The sequence below is a fragment of the Leptidea sinapis genome, chromosome Z, assembly GCF_905404315.1.
Source record: "Leptidea sinapis chromosome Z, ilLepSina1.1, whole genome shotgun sequence".
Taxonomy (NCBI): Eukaryota; Metazoa; Arthropoda; class Insecta; order Lepidoptera; family Pieridae; genus Leptidea; species Leptidea sinapis.
Genome location: NC_066312.1, coordinates 25282049 through 25309266, shown reverse-complemented (window position 1 = coordinate 25309266; position 27218 = coordinate 25282049). Strand labels below are relative to the sequence as shown.

General features: G+C 35.3%; 1 protein-coding gene across 1 annotated transcript; it reads left to right on the top strand.

The window, feature by feature from the left end:
* Positions 1 to 1512: 1512 nt before the first annotated feature.
* LOC126978904 (uncharacterized) lies at positions 1513 to 26666 on the top strand. Its single transcript, XM_050828025.1, has 9 exons — positions 1513 to 1867; positions 1945 to 2070; positions 2143 to 2348; positions 6860 to 7186; positions 13895 to 14071; positions 16873 to 17145; positions 18151 to 18413; positions 20331 to 20537; positions 21513 to 26666. The coding sequence occupies exons 1-9, from the start codon at positions 1757 to 1759 to the stop codon at positions 25871 to 25873; spliced, it is 6051 nt and encodes a 2016-aa protein (XP_050683982.1). The 5' UTR covers positions 1513 to 1756; the 3' UTR covers positions 25874 to 26666.
* The last annotated feature ends 552 nt before the right edge of the window (positions 26667 to 27218 follow it).

Sequence of the window (27218 nt, the reverse complement as noted above, 5' to 3'; positions counted from 1 at the left end):
GCAAATTCTCTGCTTCTTCTGCCATTTGGTCCCATAGTAAATTTTATGTAGTTTGGCCCAGTAGTTTCCATTTTATGTACATTTTATATGAAAATTTTCGTCTATCTGCATGATATGTTTTTTGTGTATGGCTTTTTTAGGAGATTTCATTCAGGTTGATGGTATGTTATTATTATTAACTGACACTAAAAACGTCGTATCATTGAAACCTTAATTTATTCAATTTTATTTAAATAACATACAACAGTTATCCATTTGTAATATTAATAACTTACAACGGTATATTTGTATAGAGTAAGGAAATTAGAATAACATTTGTACGTTTTCCTGATTGATAATAAAACAAGGAACGTGGTGTAAGAATGTTGGATAGTGTATAGTAAAATAATAAGCAAAATGATCTATTTCTGGTTTCCATCTCTTTTAGATCTAATCAATCTGATCAATACTAAAAATATAGGTAAAAGCAACAGGACGAACAGATTTATGGCAACCAAATTAACATGCAAGAATTTCTTCAGTCCACTTTGATGAATTTGAATCCGTAACTAGAGAATAATATGCGTTATTGAAAAAGGCCGTGTAACAATATTGGACATAACTATGGATAAATAATATATTGTCATTAAGCGGTGACAGCAATATATCTGTAACTACATATACGTTATTGAAAACGGCTGTAAATCAAATAGTAATTCATATTTAGATATTGTAGCTCTCTACTAACTGTTTTTGACTTTCGGTGATGACTTTCCACTGTCTATAAGAGTCAAATTTAAGGCAAAGAGAAGATATGATTTCTTTTTTGCCGTTCATGCCAGAGATTCATTGTATAAGAATAGAGGCGGCAGCAACATCTCGTTGAATTTACCTAAGGTGGCTTGGGAACTGCTTGTCAATTTTGACCAGGCATGGATTTCGCTCAGGCGTTTTGCCGCTTACTGAATCTCGAGACGTGGTTTTATTTCATCCTTATAACTATATAGTTCAGCCCCTTTGTGGCCTGCGTCGTAATGTCGATATGCCTGTTGTTCGCAGTCAGCTGCTGCTCTAACTAACGCATTTGAGACAGGGCTATGATGTATATCTCTTCATCAGCATTCATCTTGTACTTATCTACTAGTTAGTTTTTACTTGTAAAGTAGCGGTATTTAAATAATAATTTAATACGTAATTACTTTTGCTTTTTTCCTGCTCTTCAATTATACGAAAGAAGTCAATAATTTTTCCTACACGTAAGTCAGACCCATAGTGTAATAATACTATAGACTAGTCGCCAGAAACTATCATATTATTTTTATTTCACACTTCCGCTTTCAAGTGGGTCATATTATTGCTTTAATTTCTTAAATATGAAATAGGTATTAGTTGTAATTAATTTTAATTCATCAATATTCATTTAATATTTGTTGCTTACCTATCTTATCACAAAGTACACGTAGTATTAAGAATATAATTCCTTTACAAATAAAGTGGATTGAATTTGAGTTTCTTGTAAACTGTTATGGCGTTTGTGTTCTACAGTACACAACGCATAATTTCTTGTCTTTGATGAAGATAAAAAAATATTCATTTCAAAGTGATACAATCATTCCAATTAACGGGAAGGAGGATGGAAACGCAATTTGTGTAGCAAATCGTGTTCTCAAACAGTGGATAGGTTTAAGGTTATGTTTCCATCTTAATCAAGATCTAGGTGGAATTCAGTGAAAAAAAAAAAATAAGTTTGTGCGTAAATCTAGCTAAACATCCCTGAATGAATTTCTCACGGTTTCTTGATATTCAATCATGGTGGGAAGTGCCAAGCATAGCATATTTCTGTTCTCTATTTCGGACTGCCTTCAATCTTCTGGATTTTGACATTGAAGCAAGTATTATTTCAATCAAGATGTTTGATTATACATATGTTTTTTTTTGTTAACGTGAATGTTAATTATATCGTAGGAGCTAGAGGAAGCTCTACTGACAGACGGTACAGAAGACTGCGGAAGTTCATTGTTGACAGAATTGATCGTACGTCTTCTGAACGGCTGCTTGGGCAACAATGACATCTCCGCATTTAATTATCAGGTAAATAAACAAATTAGTTATGTTTGCCATATACATTTTGAAAACTACTTAAAAATATTTTTTCACTTTTAGATGTATCTGAGGCGCCTTTTCCGGCAAAAATGTCAAGAATCAGGCCGCTACAACCCATTCAATACTGACATTGACTTCCAGTTTCTGCCTTTGCGCAGAAAAGTTGAGATATTGTATGCTCTTTGTGATTTCCGACTTGATGCTGAAGATGTTTTTGATCTATTTAAGAACTTGGAGGCAGAGAGCTTAAGAGTTGAGCCACTGGGGTATGTTCAGTACAATATTCTAATGGTTTACATGGTGTTTAATGTTATCATACCCCTTTGTCAGAGGGATAAGCATCAATCTCATTAACTTGTAAAAGATTAAAAGGCTTTGGATTATCAGAGTTTGGTGAGGGAACTGAAAGAAGAGTCCATTTGCTGGTTGTTGTTTACCATTGATTTCTTTAAATGTGGACCAGGCCGTATAGTCTGCCTTGTATTCCCATCATTCTCCTTAATTTTTAGGCTTGCATGTATTAACATTGAACATAACTAAAATATATAATTTTTTTAAGGCCTTTCCTGGATTTCAATAATTCCATTTCATTACTACAAAATTAAGTGACTGAAACACATTCAATTTAGAGCATTTTTGAGACATTATACCTGGAGTCAGCCCTTGTGATGTTTGTTTGCGAACATAATATAGAATCCATGTTTTATCACACATCATAATTTACACTAAAATCCCAACATTTAATCAATTCCCTACTATGCCAGTACAATATGGTAAAGCAATCTTCAAGTGGGCAACACTGTAGGTCAGTTATATCATGGGGCACCCATTTTTCTTATTTAAATATGTCATGAAATGGGGCTTGCTAACATTGTCACTATTTCCTTTGTAGTTTGATGCAAATATGCTTCTACCATCACTATCAATTCATCATTATTAACCTTAGTGGTTGGTCTTTCTTTTTTCATGTTATAATTTTGGTTAAAACTTAGTATCTTGTAGCATGAATCATCTGTCAAACTGTGAACATTACGTATTGATCGTCTCCACATTTTAAATAGTAACAATAGTACAAAGTGATTTATCAGGAATAAACTGCACTGAAAATAGTAAAACAAACAGTGTTGAACAATATAAACTAAAAATCCTTTTGTAGGAAGTGGTAAGTACAGTGAAATAAAAATAGAAAGTTGGCAAAATAACTTAGAGGGTAATAATTAAAAAGTTAAATACCACAGAGTATAGACTAAAATTGGAAGGCCAACTATTGTCAAAACTCACAAATGTGTTGCCAGATCAGCCCTAGACCTACCAATTGGTAGAAAAACGGCACAAAGTATGGACCAGTATTGGCCAATAATAGTTTTAGATTTAGATTATAAAACAAAATGATAAACAAACCCGAGCATTAACTGAGAATATCAGCAAAATTATTGAAGAACAACAGTTGCCAATTAAAGAAGAAAAAGAACCTATGAAGTCTGAGATTTTGCTACTGAAATCGAAAGTAAAATATCTGGAACTTGAATTTATGAAAAATAATGTTTTACTGCATGGGGTTGAAGAAAAAGAAACTAACAATCTAGAACTAATTAATACTGTAATAGAACTCTTCAACATGCCCAGCTCAACACAATAAGCGGGGGAGGAGGAACACAAATAGGATAAATGGGAACTGAGCAATTTACAGAATAGGGAAAAAGACAGAAGGCAAAACAAAGTAAATTTTTGTGTACCCTTGCATGGAGAACAACTGAAATCCTGAAAAAGATGAAAAAATGCCCAGAAGGAGTCTACATAACAGAAGACCTGTCAAGAGAGGAATTGGAGGAAAGAAAAGCTCTTATCCCAAAAATGAAGGAAGCCAGGGAATCTGGAAAGTTCGCAACAATAAGGAATGGCAAACTAATTGTACAAGACAAAACAGAATCTGAAAAAAGAAAGATAGATTAGTGGGGTAGAGGATGTTCTCATCTACCCCACTATCTACTCCCCCAAACAACTTTAGCAAAGCTCCAGGAAAACCAAAGTTACACCAACCTGCTAAAATATCAAAAACCAACCCAACAGAAGGATTAATAAGAACCAAAGTCAATTCAAATACAGAGGAGACATTGAAAAACTAGAAATAGTTGTTAGCCGAAATAAAAACACCACAGCAACAATTATCAACAAAACCAAATTGACATTCCCCAACCCGGCTGGTCCCTGTCCCAACATAAAACCAAATCAACATAACATATTCCCACTTGGAAACAACATTAACAACAAAGAAAAATCTAATACTCACCCCATTAAAGAAAACATCCATATTGCAGCACTTAACATTTTAATCCTAAAGTCGGACGAGAGTCTAACAGAACAAAATAATTTACTAAATGATATGATATGGGACATTCTCGGTCTGAGTGAAGTAAGACGAGCTGGAGAAAACATACACAAATATGAAGACTTTCCTCTGTATTACAAATGCGAAAAAGCAGGCCAAAACAGTTTAGGTTTTATTCTTAAAAAGCACATGATACAATATATTGATGAGTTCATTGGAATTTCGGACTGTTTACCAGTGCTAAATATAAAATTACCTAATTACATAGACATGTGGTCTATCATGCAAGTTGAATCTCCAACTGAACAAGCAGACAAAAAGACAATTGAAGAATTCTACGAGAACCTTGATAAAGAAATATACACACAAAAACTTAATCATGATTGGAGATTTCAATGGCCAGACAGGTGAAATCCTGCCAGAAGAAAGACATGTTCTTGGACCTTTTACATATGGAACTCGACAAAACAAAAATGGAGAAAGACTCATTAATATATCTTTAACAAAAGTTGTCTAAAACAGCCTCTTTATCCTAAATAGCAAATTTAGAAAGAAATGCTCAAGGAAATTGACATGGGTATCACCAGGAGGCAAATACAAAAATTAAATTAATTTTATTCTCACCAACAAACCAAAATATTTCACTGATTTAAATCTTGTAAACAAATTTAATTTAACACGAACCATAGAATAGTTAGGGCAGATCTCACAACACGACATACAAAGACCCAGGAGGAACTTTGATGTTAAACTGAGTATCAAAAACGTTGAAGAAGCAGCACACAAACTGACCTAAAGATGTGCAGACTTTGACAAGGAAACTAGGAACCTAGATATCCAAAAGAAATATAACTGGTTAGATACTTCAATCAAACTAGCAAAAGGAACAGGCACTAATAATGAAAAGAAGGGAAGCTTTTCTCTGCAGTTCTTGAAATTATATTTAGAAGACTAAAGTGGGACTGATTTGGAATCAACATTGATGGAACCTGGCTAACAAATTTAAGATTTGCAGATAACTTAGTTCTCTTTGCAAAACCCCACACGAATTGAATGTCATGGCAAATGATCTGGCATTAGAAAGTTACACTATGGGATTAAAAATAAACATGGAGAAGACGAAAGCCAATGGACCTAAGAAAGAGACCATCAGAGTTGGCCAAAGTGAGGTCGAATATGTGGATGAAAATGTCTATCTAGGACAAATTATTTCACCCAGAGAAAATATAGAAAAAGAAATCAACAGGAGAAGGAGAAGAAAAAGAGAAGAGAAGAAAATATCAAATGGATGGAAAAGATATTGGAGCATGAAAGAAATAATGAAAGATAAAGAACTGCACATTTCAATTAAATCTAAAGTATTCAACACATGCATTCTCCCTGTATTGATGCACGGAAGCCAAACATGGGCCCTTACCAAATTAAACATATGCCAGCACTCAATGGAGCAAAGCCTTGCCAAATTTGCAGGAGTCACCTGGAGCCAGGTGGCCAAGGACAGAAAGGAGTGGAAAAGGTTGGAGGAGGCTTATGCCAAATGGCAAACAGCTGAAAACTACATGTTATTTAAGTTAGATATAAGATATTGTATTGTTTGTTTTCAGTTGAATAAAAGGCTTTATTATTATTATTATTTTATCCCGTAGCATGAATAATAATGAGGCAAACAATATTGTAATTGATAGAGTCCACAATTATAATACTACCACTCTTCTTACAAAGTAATGCACTGTTCCAGAGAAAATAGCATTCAAAGTCAAATAAACTTTATTTATACAATTAGGTTTAAACTAAGCACTTTAGAATCATCACTATAGATATTTTTTTTTAATTGTTGAATCTACAACATGTTCGGAAAAAGTTGAGCTTGTGAGAAGAACATACAAGAAACTCCACAACCACACTTCAATCAAATGAGTATTTTGCAATGGCTATAATATACAAAACAAATTAGTTTTTAATGTGCTGCATCATAATATATGAATCATGTTTAAATAATATAAATTATTTCATAAAAAAAAAAAACTGTATAAATATAAATATTATCATATATTGGATGCATCAACGTTTAGAGCTTGAAATTATTACTTGCGTTAGGATGCTTCATGAACATGATGATCATTATCACTGTCATAATTAGTAATTGCATCCAACATATACATATATATAATAACCTCAAATTGTGATATTTTTAAGGGTTGGGACTAAACCTCTATCAACTACAATATTTTTACCTCCTAATTGGTGCTAGGGGATACTAAGTCCAACTTAAATTTTCCATGGAAGCAATAAAACCAAAAACATAAATCTGAAAAATTCAACATTTTCTATAGTTTTCCTTGGTTTTCCCTTGGTTTATTACAAAGTTTTATTAATTAAATAAAATTAAGGAATTAAAGAGCTTTCTTAATTATAAATATATTTACAAGTGAATATTTTGCTCACTAGGTGGGATGATAATGACTCTGCATATTGGTATTTCTATGGCACACGGCTATATAGAGAGGATATAATAAGGAAACCAAAAGGAAAAAAGAAAAAGAAGAACAAAGAGCGCAAAAGAGGCTGGCTACATGGAGATGATGGGAAAGATGAAGAAACTGAGCGAATCTGGCAAGTTGTCTGCTTCACAGAAGAGGATTGGAAGCTGCTGACATTAAAATTTAGTAAGGCTAACAGCAAGGTTGAGAAGGAGCTTTATAGATCGCTCTCACAGAATTTTATGCCAGAAATACCCAGATTATTCCAAGAGAAAGAACGTTTACAACGGAAAAGGTGAGTTTGTAATAAACTTTTAACATATTTTACTATTGGTGATCTGTACAAAAAGCTGTTAATTCATTGTACATTCATAAAACACATACAATGATGAATGACAAACAGATTCCAAGTGTTTGTCCACATGTCAAATATGGGGAATGAAAGGTTATCTTTCTAACCACCCTTATTTTGATGAGCCAGGCTAATTTTACAATCAAATTAGTAATTTATGAATACATTGAATGCAAAGCGATTTATGCCATAAAATGCAGTGCAAATTTCATTTTATCTTTTAAGCAAGATGTTGGCGCGTAATTGAAACTATCCTGCTACAATATCTATAAATAGCTGCATTTGATTATTAAGTTGGTATTTTAACCCTTGAAAGATAACCTTACCTTACATAGAAGATAACTGCACGCTTCGGGGACGCAAGTTATATTAAATGATTTATATAGACTCAATACCTTCCTATAGTATTAATTTTCCTGACTATTTTAACATTTAAAATAAATCAATAAAACCTATACATAAAATGAACCATACAAGCAATTATTGTCTGTTTATAGGAAAATATTTTTTTTCCTCAAAACAAATTAAATGTTTTCATTAACTAATCAAATAAAAAATTATCAGGCAAGACTAATTATTTGTCTCAAATTGTTTTAATGCATTTGGCGCAGTCCTTTTCGACAAACTTTTTTTTACATGTGCAAAAGGTGAAATATTGTCTTTTTTTCGATGGAGTTTCTCCTTTGTTTTTTTGGTGGTTTTGGAATAATATTTGTGATAACTGTCTCGCAAGCGCTTTGAAATAGTAGGAGCTTCGAGTCTTTCTGTCTTCCATTGCTCAGATAAGAGCATGCTCAACTTTTTTATGTATTCTTTTCTTATTAGGTTTTAGGTTTCGTTTATCGTAGATAGCATTGTCATTGTTATGTCTTCAACATGACATTCTGATTCAAATATTTATATTCAAAATAGGATGTGACATCACTTATTGAAAGTAAAAAAAAAACTACCACCCATTCCAAAATGAAAGCTTCAGGCCTGAGAAGAACGGGCGCGACAAACTCAGTGGGCTTTTTTTTCATCAAATAATATGTTTACAAAGTAATATTGTACAATTAAACTTATTATTGCAGCCCGAGGGCGGTCGCTCCATTCCTAATCTGTGGTATCAAACGTTTTTTAACAATTCTTTTGAATAACGTAATACTTTGTTTTGAACATTTTCTGGGATCTTGTAAAAGCATATACATCGCCCCATAAAAGACTTACTAACTCGACTTAGCCGAGTAGTAGGCATTATAAGCTTATGCTTGTTCCTGGATTTGATCGATAAGTGTCCACACCCCGCCTTTAGTCTCATTATAATAGATTATAATAATTTCAAGCTTAGCGTTTGTTGGGTTGATGATTCTTCATGACACAATGATGAGTGTGAATGAGCAGGTAAACCTACGAATCGAATCGTAATACTGAATTATTCAGAATCTCCCTTGTTTTGGGATCGTCTAGTGTTCATCTGGGCTTCATGTTTGTAGGGCTCCTGAATTAGGGATTTCGCGACAGGAGCCAAAATAAACCGATTAAATCGAGTAATATTTCGGTTTGGGCCATGCAGGGGCTAAGACAACTCATTTACATAATTGACTCCGGTATTCTTTTCTCCGTTAAGTTTATTGAGGATGTAGATGCGAAATGGGCACTCTCCTGCTATCCGTCATGCTCGTAGATAGTAAGTAGTAAGCTCTACCAGCTTTGGAGCGAATCACAAAACGTCAAGATATGGTTCTTACCACGTCTCCCACGACACTGTGTACCTGTGACTTAACAAACGATATAGGAAAACACTAGACATGCGCTCATTAGAAAAAAACAGACCGACGCAGGCGCCTGATGCGTAGGTTATTGTTCTAAGGTTAATTTGATCGGTTGTTACATAAATTTATTTTAAATTAATTCGTCTATAACACAATTGGCTATATATCTATCAATTATATATATATATCTAATATATAAAATTCTCATGTCGCGGTGTTTGTAGCTAAACTCCTTAAAAACGGCTTGACTGATTCTCATGAAATTTTGAGTGCATATTGGGTAGATCTGATAATCGGACAACATCTATTTTTCATCCCCCTAAATGTTAAGGGTGGTCCACGCTAAATTATTTTTTTAATATTTTTTTTAAAATTTGCTTGATTATGAGTCAATAATAACAAATACATACAACTTAAAATTTTCACCCATCTACGATCAACAGTTATTTTGTATCGCGATTTTAATATCGGCAATACAATGTTTGCTGGGTCAGCTAGTATATATATATATTTATCTATGTTGACACACTTTTACACAAATTATCTTGCCCCAAACTTGGCATAGCCTGTACTATGGTTACAAGACAACAATATATTTAATACAATATACTTACTGAAACATATACACCCATGAATCGTATACAAATATCGTAGTGGTTTTTTGATGTATAAGTGTTGTTGTTTCGACAGCATTCAAAACTTTAACCAAATAAAATATTGGAAATTTCGTACCTACGGATACCTATTTTTTTTCATGTGTTTTGCGTGCGGATTATTTATGAAAGGCAGTCCTTATAAGCAGAAGTTATATTTGGCTGATAGAGTAAAAAGAAATGACATTCAAAAAGTAAAAGACAAGAACAGATCTCCGCAACACCGAAATAGTATTTTATTCATCAAGGGAAAAATGCTAGCGATTTCTACAAGGGTATAGTTTGTTGGCACAATGTATTATCATATATCGTTTCTCCCCGCATATTTTTATGAAATGAATGACGCAGTTTCAGCCCAGATGTCACTTTTTGAGAATATATTATTTAAATTACATTGCTGCATAATGCAACATCATGCAACAATGTATGTATGATAATTATTCAGCTTTGCATATCAACAATAGACTATATTATTGACAGATATGTTTTAACTTTTAAATAGTAAAAAATTTGTGTTATTTCTAAAATCACCGCAGAAAACGAGGTTTAAACAACACCGTTGTGATATTTTTTTTCTGTGGCACACGTATTTCTCCCTATGAAACTGAATACTACCGAGTCCTTGTTGTTGGCGGAGTTTAACCTGCTCCTTGTAGTGCTGGTAGCTATATAATATTATGTTCTTTTTTTTTATCGAATAGGAGGACAAACGAGCGTACGGGTCACCTGGTGTTAAGTGATCACCGCCGCCCACATTCTCTTGCAACACCAGAGGAATAACAAGAGCGTTGCCGGCCTTTAAGGAAGGTGTACGCGCTTTTTTTGAAGGTACCCATGTCGTATCGTCCCGGAAACACCGCACTAGGAAGCTCATTCCACAGCTTTGTAGTACGAGAAAGAAAGCTCCTTGAAAACCGCACTGTGGAGGACCGCCACACATCCAGATGGTGGGGATGATATCCTATCCTTGTGGCGTGTCGTGCGAAGGTGGAAATCGGCAGCAGGAATCAGGTTGAACAGCTCTTCGGAACACTTCCCGTGATAAATGCGGTAGAAGACACACGATGAAGCGACGTCTCTACGCAACGCCAAGTGATCTAGCCGTTCACAGAGCACTGGGTCCCCGACAATTCGAGCTGCTCTGCGGTTGACGCGGTCAAATGGATCGAGCTGATACTGGGGTGTGCCAGACCAGAGATGACAGCAATACTCCGTGTGTGGCCGGACCTGCGCTTTGTAGAGCGCTAGAATGTGGCCAATAATTAGTTAAATTAGTTAGCTAGTACAATAATGAATTCAGTTTTGGCAAGTGTCTGACATTACTTGTGCCGATATATCTATTATATCTAATATGTCGACTCTTGAAATTAACTAAGATATGATAAGTATCAAACCTATATAAGAATGTAGATATTAAAAAGTCTTTGATAACATCGATCCTATTTTAAGAGTTAATAAAGAGTTCTCTGTGCCACTTACCATAATTTATATATTGTATGTATTTATTTACTAAAGTATAAGCTGTATTTTATTTGAAAAATTCTATTATGCTTCTCGACTGTCATTTATAAATGTGCGACTACATTTACTTTTATATGTTATCTACCGATGATAGATTATTAAAATTAAATATGTATTTTATGTAATTATTATGTTTAAAAATTATTTTAATAATATGGTAATAATACCATCTAAAGTTCTTATGTATGTACCTACAACTATTTAGCTGTGTCATAGATGGCGTGAATATTGTAATTTCTTGTCAAATATAGAATCCGGGTGGGTCAAAATGAACGATGTCTCAGTATTATTTCAACTACTATCATTTTAATTAAGTTTCATTTCGTTGCATTTAAAATTTAAAAGAATTTTGACAATCCTTAAATGAGAAAAAACATACGTCAGAAACTTGTAAATTTAAATATTTCCTAAGTTAGACTTACTTTTATAGGGGTTACCTACCGCCTACCTTGGGGAGTCCTTACGCTTTCACGGCGCTAAAGCAACATTTAAACAAGCTGTCGTCCCTGTCACCAGATCGTTGTTCTCCAGAAACAATCGGCAATGATGTCATATTGGTTCGATTTATACAAATACACACAGGATTAGTTTTTTTTGCGAGACGTCCTGTGGTGTACCGCTGGTTAATTATATGCTTACGATTTTTCCCGAAACATATATTGTATGCATAATAAATAGCGTCATATAAATACTTAAATCATAAAACTATATTAAATGTTGTAATAATAATTCTTAACATTTTTCCTTTTAACCATATCGATCTGGTGACAATTCATTCTTTTATTATTAAAGTAAAAAATATAATAAAATTAATCTTAACTTATAATCGAAATTTATTATTTTCGTGTTGTATTTAGTACCTGCAAGCCTGTCTAACTCCCCGTGTACCTGCTAGGTATCGAAATCGTAAGTACGTGCGGCGACCTCTATACAGTACGCGCGGAGTTTTTTACGGACCGATATTTTAAAAATGGAGAACCATAAATAAAGCAAAGCATATTAAAGGTCATTGCGACCCAAATTAATTTTTTTAAGCTTCTTAAAGACGCTGAAACAATCTAATTTAAAGTTATTATTATTATAATGACATTACCATTCATGATAGCTGCCTATTTATTTCCTGAAGTAAGTCTTCTAACGCATACATTACTATCTGCAACTAATGTGTGTTTGATAACTAAAGAATATTGATTTAAAATTACAATTACATACCTATATATTTTATAGAAAAATCTGTGCTAATTTTAAAAGATGACCTTATACTAGGTAGGTACAGTTTTAGGTAAAGAAATCAACCTGTCGTCAGAAGAGTCATGTGATTGAAAGAGAGGCAACTTCTATGCGAATAAAAATGCAGGCTAGTAGCGCTGTGCGATCTGAATTACATCTTATTGTATGACCACAAGAGTCCCTATTTCTTTAATTGATAATGCGGAGTGAGACTTCCGTACTGGTACTAATAATAGTATATATAAATAGTCTTTGGTACCTGTCTTTTTCCATTGAAAAATACTGAAATGAACTTTTTCTTTACACATTATGATAAACATTGATATAACAAATAACTCAAGACAAGTGATGGAGATTCCAAACGTGAGACTGTAAAGAATTGTTTAGTAGTTGTTCGTACTTCTTTGTCAACACGCTGCATGATAATTTAAAACTGAAAAATGATGAGATACACATATTTAATTACAGAATAATTTTAATTCAAGAAACACTTGAATCTCACACTTTAAAATGAATATGAAAGATTTAGGTATTTTTTTTTATGAAAGAGGAGGATAAACGAGCGTACGGGTTACCTGATGTTGAGTGACCATCGCTCCCACATTCTCCTCCTGTAGCGCCAGAGGATTTGCCAACTTTGAAAAAAAAAATGTACACGCTTTTTTTTGCATATACCCAAGGTATACACTAATAATAATAGCTAATATGTATAGTTCGAAAATCCATTTATTTTATTATTTCTGATCCGTTACATGCGATACTTGCCCACGTATCTGACAAACATTGAACAATATTTTGTCAAACGCACGATGGAATTACCGTTATCATGTCATAACGAGAACCAATCACGTAAATCACATTGTGCCAGCGCGCATGAACAGACGAATAGCTGAACTTATAAGCGAATTATTTACAAAGCCACGTAAGTGACACAGCACGTCCTAATATCGACCTAGATTCAATTCCAATAATACTATTTTTTATGAATTTATAGTTTACTGTATAGTGACTTTATTGTGCGACCTTTTGCGCTTATAATCATCGATAGATTACGTTTTCACCATGAAAACTTTCAGTGTTTGGTAGTAACATTTTAATGACTGAATTATTATTTTCAGTTTCAGTATTTGGTTCTGGTTGCTAGACTAAGCAATTGGTCATTACAAACTCACTATTTTCTGGTTGCTGTGTGAAAGATTGTTATTGTATAATTTTATATATATATATGTCTTGCAACAATCGCCGTTCTGAATGCTGATGGTCCATAACAGTAGTAATATTTACGATGTCTATAATTATATATTTAAAATTACTTTGATTGATCCTATTTCCTTAGTCGACTCGAGCCAACTTTGACTGAATGAACGTGACAAATCAAATCGTGGTAGCACAAAATAACGCGCTTTCGAAATTGAAATTCTACGTGGCTTTCGAAATTGGAATCTTTAAAAATTATTAGTATTATGGATTATAAGTATTAAATTGTATTTAAGATTGCTGGAGCTAGCCCCGCGGCGAACATCGAGCCGCGTTTTGCAGAAACTCCGACAAAAGGAAGAGGAAGAGAGCAGCAAGACTAATACTAATGACGAGGCGTCGAAGGACGAGGAGAGCAAGGAAAGCCAAGATCTCGCCAGGAGGAACAGAGCGAAGCGAAGGAACCAGCTGAGGTAAGTCGATCTTAGCGACGAGTTTCAAAGATCGTAGTCACTTGCCACGGCAATACAGTACAACAGACAAGAAATAAGAGCACTCTTACAGCTTGTGCTTTTAAAGCTAAATCAAATCATTGTCTCTTATCGTTTCTCTAAAATTGCATTTCAATCGCACCTCATTTCATGAAAAATTGTGTACAATAAGGAGCAACTTCAAATAGTTCCTTAATTAAAACTTAAATAAAAATCTTTAAAATGTATAGGATATGTCTGAACAGGGGCTGATCTTATTACAAAGGTTTACATTTACCCTCAAGCTATTATCAATGTTATGGAGCCCACTAGGTTTTAACGGGCCATTTTCCGCAACTTGACGTCTAATGTGAGATGTTGCCGATGACGCCATTTCTTGAATGACATGGGCGGCTGTTTCTTCTGCCGCTAAACAGGCTCAGCAAAGTCTGTAACACCTAAGTAAACGTTGTTTAATATTATATATATTACAGAGCATGACAGGTTAAAGCCCCAGTTAGTAACCCTAACTTGCTGGCTCCCAAGCCGTCGCAGCTTTTGTTTGTTGTTTGTGAACTACAAGTAGTATACATGTTTATGATCTCACGTATTTATACTTGTAGCTAATCTTGTAGAATATGACACGTCCGTGCGGAAGTTTAAATAATATTTCTGCTCAATTTACTGTTGACAATGGAAAAGTGCTGAGAACTTTACTTCATAAGTGCAGTATACTTGTAGAAACTTAATGCAAAATGAAGCAAATTCAAGGAAAACACCCAAGTATTGTTTGCGATTTATTTTCAGGAAAAGACGCCAAAGAGTGACCTATAATTTTATGTTAATGATTTAAGAATAGAAGACAGAAGTGGATTCAGAAATTTTGTTAGGATGACACCAGTATCTTTCGAGAATTTGCTTCAAAAAGATTCATCATATAAGTTTTTGTAAGCAGAAATAATATGATGAAGACGCCATTACTCCAGCAGAGCAATAATTAGCTGTTTGTTTGAGGTTTCTACATACTGGTGATTCATATTCTTCTTTAATGTACTTGCATCGGATATCAAAGGCAGAAATTAGTCAATGCATTACCGAAAGCGTACATTTGCTAGGCGATTATAAAACTACTATAAATATCGTAATGTAAGCCAAGATAAATTTTATTCTTTGACGACTCCTCCATTCTTCTTCTTTTTTTTCCACTCGTGAAAACAATGCGGTTTGTAAGAATTTACAACTTTATCCAACAAACATATATACAGTCTTCGATTCATAAAATATACTCTTGATGGAACGCGCCGAACACAAAGGTGAAAGGCCACCGAAACAAATACAAATTCAAAAGCAAATACAAACTCATAGATAATACACTATATTACTAGAGATAGATGTGCAACTCATGTTTTTATTTTGTAAGATCAGTGTACCGAGGCCAAGAGATGGCGCTGCGTTATTTTTACGCTCTTAGCGTACCGTCGCTAGATGGCGCTAATTATGTTTAAAATTTTTAATTTTTACTATTGTTATAGTATTCAAATCAAATCAAAATATTTTATTGCAAGTCATATTTTACAGTAGAGGTGGTAGGTACATTAATGGGTAGACAATATGTGACACAGCAATGTTATACATAAAATAAATATGTCTTATACATTTTACACATTCTTATACTAATTCTCACATTTAGTGTAATTAAAAAATTCGGGTAAATCGTACAAACATTTTGAAACTAAAAAATTTTTAAGATGTCTTTTAAATAGAGGAGGCTCCTCTTTATTTTTAATATCGTTTAGGATGTGATTATAAATTTTTATTGCCATGTAGTGAGGGCTCGATGACACTAATGACATATTTGTTTGGGGAATTGAATGCATATTTATGTTTGTTTTGTGTGGGTGGAAATTATTATACGTTTATTAAGTTCAGCAGTCACCTTTAAATAAGGAGAGCCATTCAATGATTACAACACGATAGTCAAATCTTTAATAAGTAAGTTAAGTGAGTTTTTTGCTATCACTAGCTCCATCTATCCATCTATCATGTATGTTATATTATCGACATCGTGGTGAAGTTGCAGCGTACCTAATAGGTGGCAGCACTTTCAATGCAAATTTTTTTCATGTGCCAATGTAGGGAATTTGCACCCCCCTGTACAAACTCGCGTCAGTAGTACACCACGCGTCGTATTGTTTACACGTTACTAGTAATTAGTTTTATGATTGTATAAAATATCGCCTTGTATCTTCAATGATTGCAAAAGCTGTTTCCAAAAATAAAATAATCGGATACATAGGACGGACAACTCACTGGCGTCGGCGTCGGCACGGATATAAATAAATAATAAAATAAAATTGTTTGGTGACCATTATTCTGATTAATAAAGTACTACTTGTGTACTAATATTGAGAGACAAAAGCCCCAAAAAATATTGCGCATTTTTCCTAACATCTAGCAACGTTATACAAATAAAGATGTACATGTCGCTGCAATGTGACCACACACATAAATATTACACGACCTCACGTTGTTTCTTTAGATTACTATTTATCTAAGTATAATTTATGAATCTGTCGGATACAGCTCAAAACTCTTTTTTAATGAGTATTATACATTATTTTTAGTAAAATAATTGTTGTTTAAAACATGTCTTTTTTTTCGGTTTGAAAGCTGTCAATGTCTCAGACTGGTCCGAACATGTTATAGACCAAAATGTAAACGTAGATGCGTTTTAGAGTTGTAGATTTTTTTTTATATTTTAAACTGTCTCAAACCAACCTTTAATAATTTTGATGAAATTTCAGATCAAAATCAGCATCATCGGATTCATCCGACTCTTCAAACAGCAGCGACAGTACGGAGCCCGAGATGCCGCAGTTGGCGCAACCGTCCAAGAACCAAGGGAAAAAGTCAAAAAACTCTTCGGCTGTTCATAAAGGCGAACCGCCCCCAGAGACGCCCGTACGAACCGGCCGGAAGACGAACAACTCACTGGCGTCGGCCACGGGCCAGATATTGATACCAGACAACGACGAGCCAGTCAGCAGCACGCGGAAGAAGCTCAAGACGTCGCAGATGTAAGTTGCCGATAGATAGATGCATTTAGTAGTAGGTCGTTTGTGATACGTCACGACTGTTGTCAGTGTTCAAAACATCTTTACACATGCCTAGTTAGTGAAAAGTAGATTCAATTTTAATATTAGTTTCATAATGCGATCGAATATTATTTATTAAATGTATCCTGAAGACAGGCGTTTGCGTTCGCGGCTATCCAAGGAGCTTGCAAATCCTCAGATACGTTACGACCTCTGATGCCCTTTTGCAACACCAGGGTGCACAATGAAATTACGCGCGCGGTCAAATGGGATGAGGTGATGTGGGGTGCACTAGACTACAGATGAGAGCAGACGACTATGAAAAGACACAATCAACTGTTTAGCGAGCTATGTTTTCCATGGACGTTAAGAAGTCAAACGGGCCCGAATTTATTTCTTCTATCGTGCTTCAGAACATGTGCGAATATGAAAATTAGGCTTATTAGCTTACGCCTACAAAACGAGACCACTCGGATTCGGCTCATTACAAGCCGATTGCTATAACAAACTTCCTGCTCCAGACAACAAATCTATCAACAACTGGCAGTACGCCTTTCGGTGTCGATCGGCTGATAATCTCTTCTTATGATGAACGGCGATGATACCTTACATATATATGAACGTCGTCGAAATTTTAAGTGATTGCCAACTCTGCGGTCGCCTGAAAGTCAAATCTACTTCGAAAAAAAATATGTCAAAAATGAAGCCAGCTCATATTATTGTGCTCTAATTATCGAGTTCTATTCTCATCTCTGGCCTAATGTAACCCTGGTCGATGCAGAACTGGTCGATCGTTAGGGATCCGTTATTAATTGCTACATGCCATAATTGATGTAATGTAAATTTTAAGTTGGTTGAAAAATTTAGGATGCCATGTTGTTTTATACTCATGACCTCAGTTGATCATGTAAACAGATGCAGATGATGATATAATAAATAAAGGACAAAAGCAAACTGAACATAATACATGTACATTTTTCATTACAGATTTAGCCAAACTGACGAAGACATACAAATTGATATGTACAAGGTTCTCGAACAATTGACCAATCATGAAGATGCCTGGCCATTTTTGGATCCCGTGGAGGAAGATTACGCACCGAATTACTACACAGTGATACGACGGCCAATGGACTTACATAAGATGGAAGAGCGTCTGGACGGTGGCTTTTATACAGACTTTTCCACTTTCAAAGAGGACTTCAAGCTAATTGTTAACAATTGTCGGCTCTACAATGGTCAAGATAATGGTGAGTTATCTGAGAGTGTGATTGTTTTTTTTTTATTTATTTTATAGTTTCATGTAAACTACAGTGTCATAATTTGTATACATCATTCTTATATAAAGTAAAGAACAAGGCCGAAACTATATACATACATAGATTGAAAACTCATGAATAATTCAATAACCCAGCCTTCTGCATGCTCTTCTTTCGCAGGTGTTTTTATGTTTGCTCACGGTCTTTTCCTTCACTCTAAGAGCGTTGAAGAAACTAGAACATACATAGTATACATTAATTAGAAGTATCGAAAACACATTGGCACGTGGTAGGCGGGATATAACCGGCGCCTTCGGGATGAGAGGCAACTGCAATAGCCTTTGCGTCATCTACGCTCATAACCATCCCAATATTAAGGCAAACAAAATATTAGAAGAAATATTTAAATCGGTCGAACCGTCTTTAACTTTTAAGTATATGTCACAGTAAGATAGATAAAGCAGGGAAAATACCATATCTCAGTAACTCAACAAGCAGTAGGGAATTTGACTAGCATATGAGTGACCACTTGTTAACAAATTTTAAAATGAATATCTGATATAATAGTGACTTTTTAAGAAGATTTGTAGTGTTCACTCAAATCCAGCTGCCACCCGGATTTAATTTAATCACTTCCACAATTCTTAAGAACTCCCTAGAAAATCATATTTTCTATCTTTATATTTTCCTATAATCTGGACGTATCAGAAATTCTTAGTATTCACAAAGCTGGAAAGCCTCCTCAAGAAGCTTCATCATAACGAGATCAGAGGCTGCTTTGCTTTAAAGTAAAACTGTACTGCTCTGGGGCATTCCTAGATCTTCAGCAAGCATTGACAGAGTCTGATATAAAGAGCTTTCTCTTCATTATCAAGACCTACCACAAAGACAGGCTTTTGCTACTGACACATAGAAATGTATGATCTACACTACGAAAGCCGGCGTTCCACAGGGTTCAGTACTTGGCCCCGTAATGTATAAAATATTTACTTCAGACTTATCGGTATCTGAAGACTTGACTTTAGCAACATATGCTGATGCCATAGTCTACCATGCAAGCGACGAAGACCCAGCACAGGCTAGTAATAAGCTCCAACAATAAGATGAGACCCGTGCTTGGATGAGTAAGTGGCGCATGCGGGCAAGTATTAAAAAAGCAAACCACATCACATTCACTATAAGAAGGGGAATTTGCCCTCCTGTTAAACTTGTCACAGATGTTCTACCAGGTTATAAGAAATTAAAATACCTCGGCATTAAGTGTCACTAATAACTTGCGCGGTATATCACTAAATGAGGATTACCTAGTTTAAATACCAAATTTCATGACATTAGCATCATTTCATTATTAGTGATTGACCCGTAAAGGTCATCACGTCTGAGTCATCTGCACATTGTACGAAATTGGACCACTGAGCCGTTTTAAAATACGTCACGAAGAGGAGCAAAACGCCAGACATATTTGAAGAGGAATTCAAGCATGGCTCAGAGTCACTGTAAGATGATCTCAGGTCAGGACGTCCAAACACCGCCGTTACCGAAGAAAATGTGAAAAGAAAGTAAAGAAACTTGCTCTAAAAAATCGGTCAATTTTGTTGTGGCAGATAGCTGAAGTTAAAGGGATTCGCAAGGAACGAATCGGCATAAATCATTTGCTCATGCAAAATGTATGCACGCGCTGGACATGCAGCTTCGAGTCACAACTTTGCAGGAATTTTGAAAAATAATTAGGAAACTAACACACTTTAAAAGTAATAAATGTTATTTGCAATTGAATTTTTTTTTTCTTTCTTTCAGTATTTATGGCAAGACTAGGTATATCGACAATTACAATAATATATTTTTTTAATTTAAACCCTTTTCCTTAGAGTTGCCAATAGTGTTTCAAGGTTTGTTCAATTTTTCTAGAATACACTACAATGGTTGACAACCTTCAAGCGGCATTTGATCGTTTAACAGAGAAGTACATGTACAGAGTATCATCTTCTGATGAAGAAATAGCAGTTGAGTACCAAATTCCAACACCATCCCGAAGACAGAAGAGGAAAGCCAGCCAATCTCCAGTAAGACTCTCTTCAGAGAAGCGGAAAAAACAATCTATTTCTGAGGATACTGGTACGCTAAATTTAATTAAAGATTATGTTAAATTAGAATAACGAAGCATGTCTCGGCTTATACTTTTATTTATATCAAATTGAGCACTTAATACGTGAACTCTGTACCTTCACCGGAAAACTTCGCTTGCAAGCTGTAGTCTTGCGCTTGGCGGGTAACTTATCGATAATAACCCACTGTTCACATTCTTGCATTGCTACGCACTGTTAGGCTTCATCCACAATATAAGTTCGATTAAATGTGTGAATTCATACCATTCGTAACGTTTGAGTTCCGGTCGAATACTATTCAAGACGCGATCAGTCTTGAAGAAATTTTGTTTAAGCGAGAACTTGTCATGGCATGTATTGTGTCGATAGTATGTACGGTCTTTTGTTCCCGGTTCAGTCAGCTATAGAAGCGACAATTGCATCAAATGTAATTAATGTACATGTAAAACTTTTTTACTAAATTCCTATTGAATAATTGAAAAAAAAAAAATAATATTTAAAATTATCAGTAAGTTCAAAGCATCAAGAATTATTGCTCCCTGTTGTTATAATGAAATTGTTTCACAGTAGAGCTGTCAAACCGTGCGTCAGTAAATTCTTGGAAAATATGTCCCTACAAAACAAATATTGAAAATAAAAATAATTATGGGCCCAAATCGAAATAAAAACTATCCTATCTCTCAAGTTGGACTAAACTGCACTCTATGAAGTAGTAATGCCCATTTAAATCCTTTCATGAATTTAGGATTCCATCGCGGACAAACAACGTGACACGAGATTTATATATATTAAGATTAAGATTATAAGATATATATAACAGCTTATCTGCATGATTTTTAAAACACAAAAAAAAAATTGTTAGGGTTATAAAGTGAACAAACTATAAGGTTTAAGAACCCAACTTTAATTCTCGGATGTTCAGAGTAATTTAGATGACAGCAATGAAGCACTATAAACACAAAAGTGAATTTATTTTTTGTTTCAGAACCAAAATCAAGTTCATCAGATATAGTGAAATCGACAAATAATCATGAGATTAACAAAAATGCTGAAAAAGGTAATGAAAAAAATAAGAACATTGAAGAAAAGAAAATCGAATTTGCTAAGAAGTCAGATCATCAGACTACAAAGAAATCCAAGGAATCTCATAAGGAGAAGGACAAGGTTAAAAAGAAGCGCAAAAGTCACCATCATCGACATGGAAAGCATTCCAGGAGCCATAAGAAGAGTAAACACAGCAAGAAAGAAAAACATACAAAACATAAAGACAGAGATGGAAAGAAGTCGAAAAAGAAAAGGAATAAACACACTGAATCTCCACCGGAGCCTGCTGAACCGAAACGTAGTGATTCACGACATTCAATGTCAAGCTCGAATAGAAGTAGAAGTGCTAGTCCATTGCCTTCTATACATACTCCGTCGCCGTCCCCAACAGAACTCGATAAACCAGAGTGCAGTACAACTGAATTTGAAAAGATGCATTACGAACAGCCGACAACATCATCAAAACTTCAGGATTGTGAATTCCTCAAAGATAAGTATGATAAGATCAAAGAACGCAGACGTCACGCTGCACGGGATGCCTGGGAGTCTCTATTCGATTATAAACAAAAGGTTGATAAACAAAAACAAAACTTTCAGACTCTAGGAAAGGATAAAAATCAAAAGTTGCGTGAGACAATCGAAAAGTTAAAAGCGAAAAATGAGAAATATAAGGATGCATCACTATTTACTACTTTATTTACTCCACGGAGTACAAGAAGAACAGATAGAAAAACAGATTATAAAGAAGACGACAGTGAGGATGAATCGGGCGATGATGATGATGAACCTTTGGAGACTGTAAAAGGGAAGTGCATCAATAAAAAATTGCTTAAGAAGAGTTCTGCAAAGAATGAATCTGCCTCCGAGGCATTGGAAGAAGCAGTAAAAGATATAAGCAAGTGGTTGGATGATGCACCAAAGAGTTCTGCTTTAAGTTCACCTAGTGATAGTCCAGCACCTACAGTTTCTGTGGAAGAATTAGATACTTGCAGCCGCCAGGATGATGAATTATCACAAGGAGAGCGACCTTTATCTAGCAGAAGAGAGATATCACGAAAACGGCCGTCATCTCGTGAACCAAAACTCATAAAAAGACGTGAAGTACAACGAACTATTGATAGACTTCAACCCGGTAAAAGTAAGGGCAACTTAATAACAAATGTTGCTAATAAATCCAGTGAGAAACTTGAAGATACAATCGCCAGTGGGCTTGGTAATAAATTAAGTGACCCTGCTAAGAATGAAGGAATAAGCCCAAAACTGAGTCTTGGCTCTGTGCTACCTACAGTGGAGTTTGCCATTAGTGAGGAACATAATTTTGCTGACGAAGAAAACGTAACCGAACACAAGAGTGCTGAGAAAGCAGAAATAGAAACAGCCAAGACTGAATCTGTTATAGAGAATAAGCGAGAAGAAGAAAAACCTATTATCACCAAAAAAGATGTGCAAGTAGAAACAGAGGCAGAAATTATTATGAAACCCAGTCAAGAAAAAGCAACTCCCAACCTTAGCGCTTGGTTCAAAGCATTTGGTGCACCAAAAACGACACCGACTGTGACTACGGTGAAAAAGAAAACTGAAGAATCTGATTTAGAGGAAAAAACACAAGAGCAGAGTAATGCCGAGATTAAATTAACAAGTCCAAAGGTTGCCACGGCCAAATTCGATTCACCTAACGATCCCAATTCTCCACACCAAGATGGCGGAGAAAGTCCGCATCCCGTATCGTTAACACCGCGGCAACGACGAACAAGTACAGGAAGCTCAGTTTCGGAAAGATCTTCATTCAGTCAAGATTTAGATTCGCCGCGACATCAAATGTCGCTGACGTCACCCTTGTTGCGGTCTCCAGCATCACCTAGGAATGACGATTTCCAAAAGATAACGTACCCAATAATAAACGGTTCTGTTCGCGCTGGTTTCTACCAAGATACAACGTCGCTAAAAAGTAGCCCCGACAAGAGTAGTAGCCCCCGCGAAGCACCCCAATCACCATACTCTGCTTATAGCCAGCACGTGTACGCTGCGTCGTCAAATATCACTGGATCGGCTACACCAAACTATTTCGTCGACCAAAATAAAAGTCCTTTACCAGCATACAGTCAAAGTGCTGTATTTTACGATTCATCAAAAATCTCATCTGTCAGTAAAGCAACTAAGTCCCAAGACGAATATCCACCTGATGTGTACCAACAAAATCAGTTCAACAATTCATATTCGCCTTCTCCCACTCAGTATTCCCCAGTGCAAACCAATTATTCTCAGCCACTGGTTTCCCCACAGCCAACAGCTACAAACACCCAACAATTACCGAGATCGCCACAAACGCAAGAGTCTAAAACACCTTTATATCCTGTGAAAAAGAGGTGTTACAATGAACAAGACTCATTATTGACTCAAGAGAAACCAAAAGAGAAGGAACTAAGTAATGAATCTACAAATGAATATCCAAAATTACTGCCGAATGCCTGCTCGACATCTGTTGATGAAATAGCAAACACCTTAAGCGAAAAATCTCAACATGCGAAAATGACCAATATACGTGACCATAGAAATGTGGATATTGAGATAACCGCTTACGATAATCGTAGTATTAACGTATATGAGAACAATGAACCGGCTCACGTCAATAATAAGAGAGATGTAATTAATATGGAGAAACATAAACCGCTTGGGATGAACAAAAAGGATGTAGACATTGACATGATAAATATGGGTTATTACAATACCGAAGATAAGAGAAATATTGAAATCCGGGAAGCAGAATATATGGCTCGTGATCCAAAAGCGAACATGAATCACACACAGAAAGGTCATGAAATAGAAGCTATCGCCATAAATTTGGGCATCAATAGCCAGCAACTACAGAAACCACCGTCTAAACCGATTATTACGTCAACATCATGCAATATGACACCGGCCCATTGCCACGAGCGACCACATACAGACATTTCCACTAGCCAACCTATTGCACCTGCACATCAGCACCATTACGACACTTTAACATCTCAATCAATAAATAGTTTCTCGCTGAACGATATTGAACAGGCAAACAAGAAGTTGTATAGCAATACACCACCACCTACAGCACTGGACTATTGCAACTGGAAGAATACTAACCAATTGCGTAAACAAGATCACGTGACAGCTGACTATTCAACATACGGTACTGAGGAAAAGAGCAAACCTGATGCATCTTTAGCTCATAATTATAAAAACTTACATCAGCAGGACAACAATTATGCGCAAGATATGTCTCAAAACGTAACTTCGGAATTGCGAATACCGAATCCACGCGGAGGGCACAAATCCGATAATTCTGTTGTCACACCTTCCATGGCTGAGGCATCCATAATGGCAATCGTTAAAAATATCGAAGCAATGGCAAAATGCCAGAAACCTGAAAAGCACGCACAAAATCATCCACTGGCCTCATCTATTCCTTCCTATAAAACCCCTTATAGTACTCATTCTTCTTTGCCTTTAGATAGTCTACGTAACTTGCCCAGCATACCACAAATGCTTGAAAGATATTCAACTGATGAGAGATACTTGTCAAGTTTAGCGTCAAGTAGCTCGCTATATCATGACAAGACATACCAGATGACACAAATGTTCAATAAGGCTTTGGCATCAGATGTGGCCACACCTAGTTCACATAGTGTTATTTATTCACAAGCAAGGGGCCCCTCTACTGCGGACAATGAACCTATTACCTACTACCCACCATCTGAGCCTAAAGCCAAGCCTAAAAGAAAACGGACTGTTGACGCGGCTAAACAAGCACATCATGATTCTGCCACTGTCTATCAACATTCCACACAGCCTACTAATAATGATGCGCTCAACTCAGTAAAAACCAGCATCATGCCAACATTCAATTTCAGCCCCACATCCAACATGTCTTTAAGCGGAATGTATGGTGACAATGGAGCCTTTTCTATAGATGATTTCAGAAATAGTACGAGTCACCTGATGGCTGCCAACTACATGGCCGCAGCCGTCGCCCATCAGCAGCAACGAGGAGAGAGCAGCACTGAAAAACTTGTGAAACCAGCTCACCAGAATGCCAACCATAGTGCAAGTTCATTCCCTTTCATCACTCACTCCCAGGTTAGAGCCGGCTATCCGTTTGTTGGAGCAGAAGCTCAATCACAGATGTACCAGCAATATCTACGGTACCAAGAAGAATTACAGCGACAAACAGGCGCTCAGATTATGGGCCTGTATCCTCCGGCGTATCCGCCTCCGCTCGGCATACGCCAACCGTACGACTCCATAAATCGACCGTCGTGGATATAATATTGGCTTTACAACAGGCCGTTCTACCCGTGGACTTATCCTTGTGGTGATTACTGTTGTAACGGTTGTTATAAGAACACATAACACAGTGACAGTTGATTCTTCTATTTATCAAATATTACAAGTACATAAAGTTGTGTAGAATGTCATGACAATTTTCTCCAATAATAAAGCATAATATTTATATTTTACTGTGAATTATGTTTGTGTTTATTGATGTAGTGATGACACTATATTAATGTTGGCAGTGTGTGGATATGAATGGCTATTTGTAACCTATTGTAAAGTATGACTCAACATCAATACTGCAAAATATTTTTAGGTGTGAACAAAATAATATAAAGTTTTTGAATTAATATACTTTACTTTACATTCGTATGTAAATTAGCATAGCTAGCATATATATTTTATTTTTAATGACGCAAAGTACTCATGTTTCTTGAGCAGGCCATGCAATATCTATAAGTTTCTTATTCAAGAATTTACTTTATTATTAATATTGTTTTTAAGACATTTTAAACTCTTAACATTAAATAACTCATTTTATATTAAGGTCGAATCAAATGTAATTGTTATATTTAATTATTTTATGTTATATTTTAAAAATTTAGTCTTGTTATGTAAATATCCTATAACATGATTATTAATACTATGTTTTAATCTTATGCTTATTAAGGATAAATAAAAGTATAAACAAATTATTATAGTCTTAAGACGAAATTGTAATGAACCCTTGAATGTTGGTCTTATTGTGTATAAAGATATTATTATGAATAAAGATTTACAAAATTTATTTCTTTAAAAATTAGTCATTAAAATCTGTCATCGCGTGGGCTGCAGAAACTATTGATGATAGACCAAAAAAACGTTACACTGTTGTTAATGCTACAATAATATAGAACGTCTATCTACAAAAAAGTCCGCGATACCATGTGACCAAATACTAAAGTTATTCCAGTACTTTTTTACATTTTAAAAGTTGATATAAGTGCCGACAATAATCAAACCATATTATTTATGTATTTATCCTTATCCCATTAATTTTTGTTTGAATTTGAATTTATTGAATTTTTGAAAAAAACAGCAATCCTGTGAATGAGTGTTTGAAATGAGAACAGACCAACAAAAGTAAGGCAGGCGAGAAACGTTGGTAAAAAAATGATCGCATTTTTTTACCAACCAAAAGATCGCATTTTTTTACCAACCAAAAGATCAAAAGGGTGTTAATGCCGAGTGGTATACTCAGGGTGTTAAAAAAAAAGTTCGTGAAAGACGACCAAAAAGCCTCGTTCTCCTACATCATGACAACGCTTCTTAACACAAGGCCAGCAAAACTAAATCATTT